This window comes from Salmo trutta, chromosome 21 (genome assembly GCF_901001165.1).
Source record: "Salmo trutta chromosome 21, fSalTru1.1, whole genome shotgun sequence".
Classification (NCBI taxonomy): Eukaryota; Metazoa; Chordata; class Actinopteri; order Salmoniformes; family Salmonidae; genus Salmo; species Salmo trutta.
Genome location: NC_042977.1, coordinates 21,699,424 through 21,702,822, shown reverse-complemented (window position 1 = coordinate 21,702,822; position 3,399 = coordinate 21,699,424). Strand labels below are relative to the sequence as shown.

General features: G+C 40.7%; 1 gene segment (V, D, J or C); it reads right to left on the bottom strand.

The window, feature by feature from the left end:
* Positions 1 to 616: 616 nt before the first annotated feature.
* LOC115157727 (T cell receptor alpha variable 19-like) lies at positions 617 to 1,183 on the bottom strand. The segment is given in 2 exon segments: positions 617 to 966; positions 1,060 to 1,183. Coding segments are annotated over 2 exon segments (396 nt in total).
* Between the last annotated feature and the right edge of the window lie 2,216 nt (positions 1,184 to 3,399).

Sequence of the window (3,399 nt, the reverse complement as noted above, 5' to 3'; positions counted from 1 at the left end):
AGAAGCAGCTGGTTGTCGTTGCTTCTAATTGGAGGCCATATTTAAGTGGGTTTATTTTCTCTTGTGTTTGTTGGTGGTTGTTTCTTTGTATAGCTGTGTAGCCTTACAGGACTGTCGTTCGTTTTTCTTGTTTTGTGTTCACGTTTAAAAAATAAAACTTAAGTATGGACGCTTACCACGCTGCGTATTGGTCCGATATTTCTTCCTCCTCAGATGACGAAACTGATGACAAACTGACAGGCATGAAGGAGGAGCCTGTTCAGAGAGAGGTAACATTGAATGGAAATGTATTGGTCAAAATTACCTTGTTAATGTAATATATAAGCCCTCTTTGAGGAACATTAGACAAAGTGAAAAGCTTACGTCTAGCTCACATGAAATGAAAAGTAGCCTAAAGCAATTGTCAATTACATACATTTTCCATGAAGTGGGTCTAAACATAATTATTTTTTGAAAATGTACACCTTTTATTTTAATTCATGTGCAAACACTAATGTAGTATACAGAGTATCTAATTCAGGTATACTACTGTACATAAAGTACATTTTAAATACGTATTGTGCTTTGGTCCCAACTTTTCAATGGTGCTGTATGTTTCTATGGAAACATGTGAAACCTATAGTTTTTGTAAGGGGGCTGAATATCCTGTTGTCACAGTGGGCCTCAGAGCACAGTAGTACACAGCAGAGTCAGACAGCTGCACCCTCTGGATCGTCAAGGGGACTGACTTTGCTGTGACATTCAGACGGGCATCAAATCTATCCTTGAACTCAGTAGCAGTTTCCCCAACTCCAAACCTATCCCTTCTCAGCATAAACATGGGCTTGCCATTTGCTAGTTGTTTGTACCAGAAGAGAGATGGTGATTGAGAAGTTGTGACGAATAGACAAGTAAGTGTTGTTGGTTGTCCTTCTACGACCATTACATCTTCTGTTGGCTGTGTTACATTCTCTTCTGCTCTGCAACCTGAAAAGAAAGATAAAGATATTATTAGCAAATGTGAAGATATATCTAAATAAAATGCACAGATGGAGACAAATGAACGGAGTGATGTTATACCAAAGCAGCATGCAGCCAGAACATGCAGGATCAGCCAATTCCTCATGACTAGTCAGTCAGTTTGAAGTGGAAAAGGTCAGGAGCAGAACAATGCTGATCTATCACAGAGCTTTGACACCCTCTGTCCTACTGTTGATGCTTCATATTTTGTATTACATGCAGTAGTAGACCATGGGGAGGTGTCTGTCTGTATGAATCCTCTGAATAAGGGGTGTGTGTGCTTTGTTAGGTTACCCCCCCAGGTTGACTTTCATACTACACCACCAAGCAGTGTGAATTGTGAGGAAGAGTAATTACAAATAATAATATTGTTGCACTTTGTCATATTCCCAAGTGATTGTCCAGCCAAAATAAAAATACTTATGGTAAGTGAAATTGAAGGCTAATGATTGAAGGGTAAATAATACATATTTCTCACAGTTTATTGAATAGGAAGACAGAGAAACACTAGATCACCTGGTGATTGAACACAGCACAGGTGTGACCACAGTTCTCTGCCATTATTATATCCAATTGTGGTTTGATGTTTAATGATGATCCACACAGCAACAAAGCATTTTGTTCTGCAGTTTTCTGTACAGGGGCTTATATGTATCACTGGGTATAACAATACTGGTTATAAAAATCCCTGAGAGCACAGTAGTAGAGGGATGAGTCTGTCAGGGTTAGGCTTGTCATGACCAGTTTAGTTGATGTCTGAGACGTTTTGGATGTATATTTCTTATCAGGGATATGTTCACTACCGCTCCGTGATATGGCAGCTTTATACACAGCCTGGTCTCATTGACTAGACGTGACAATGTAAATCTGGGAAAATCAAATTAGTATGATATGTTATGTTTGGTATGGTTCTTATTAAGAAAGATGGTTAAGGCAAAAAATGAAAGTAGGGTGGATGGTTGGGCGTATAATGTGAACGTCTAACAACCCAAAAGTTCGAATCACATCAGGGACAATTGTAGCATTTGACCTAATTAGCAAATGTTCAACTACTTTTGAGGTACTTTGCAATGACTTAGCATGTTAGCTAACCCTTCCCCTAACACTTTTCAAAAAAGTATTATTATTTATTGAATATTCGAAACATACAATATACTTCCAGTGACGCCGCTCAATAACTACAGCATACCAGTCATCCAACAGATTCCCATTCAGAGCGACACACAGAAGCATCCAGGGTCAATGCGCTGCTCAAGGGCATGTTGACCGATCTACCACCAGGCCAAAAAAACGTGAACCCGAACCCTCCAAGATCTCCCCACAGTTCCCCAATAGCTGTCCCTCAACCATTCGAGACCACTCCCACAGCCCCCCCCCAGGAAGAAAAAATAAAATAAAAAATAAAATAAATTCCATTACCCACCCCCAAGAACCCCCCCCAATGCACCAACAACCAAGAGAATGAACTAAAGAGAAACAAGGAAAAGACAGAAGAAAATAGCAAACAACAATGCAAAAAAGTTTTTAACAAAATAATACATTTAAAACAAAGGACATCAAGGACAACTAAAATCATAACAGCAATGCCAACTGTATATGTTTGTGTGCATGTCTGGCACCATTACAAGAACACACACATACATGTATGTGTTAATTTGAATTAGTGTGTGTATATGCATGTGTACAAACACCTGCACGGCATCAACCTCAGGCAAACCGGCATTAGTTGTAAAAACACTGCCACTTAGTGTCATTCAAATGTACTTTTATTATGTTTTATTTACACTTTTTTTTTTTACTTTTATACACTGCTCAAAAAAATAAAGGGAACACTTAAACAACACAATGTAACTCCAAGTCAATCACACTTCTGTGAAATCAAACTGTCCACTTAGGAAGCAACACTGATTGACAAATTTCACATGCTGTTGTGCAAATGGAATAGACAACAGGTGGAAATTATAGGCAATTAGCAAGACACCCCCAATAAAGGAGTGGTTCTGCAGGTGGGGACCACAGACCACTTCTCAGTTTCTACGCTTCCTGGCTGATGTTTTGGTCACTTTTGAATGCTGGCGGTGCTTTCACTCTAGTGGTAGCATGAGACGGAGTCTACAACCCACACAAGTGGCTCAGGTAGTGCAGCTCATCCAGGATGGCACATCAATGTGAGTTGTGGCAAGAAGGTTTGCTGTGTCTGTCAGCATAGTGTCCAGAGCATGGAGGCGCTACCAGGAGACAGGCCAGTACATCAGGAGACGTGGAGGAGGCCGTAGGAGGGCAACAACCCAGCAGCAGGACCGCTACCTCCGCCTTTGTGCAAGGAGGAGCAGGAGAAGCACTGCCAGAGCCCTGCAAAGTGACCTCCAGCAGGCCACAAATGTGCATGTGTCTGCTCAA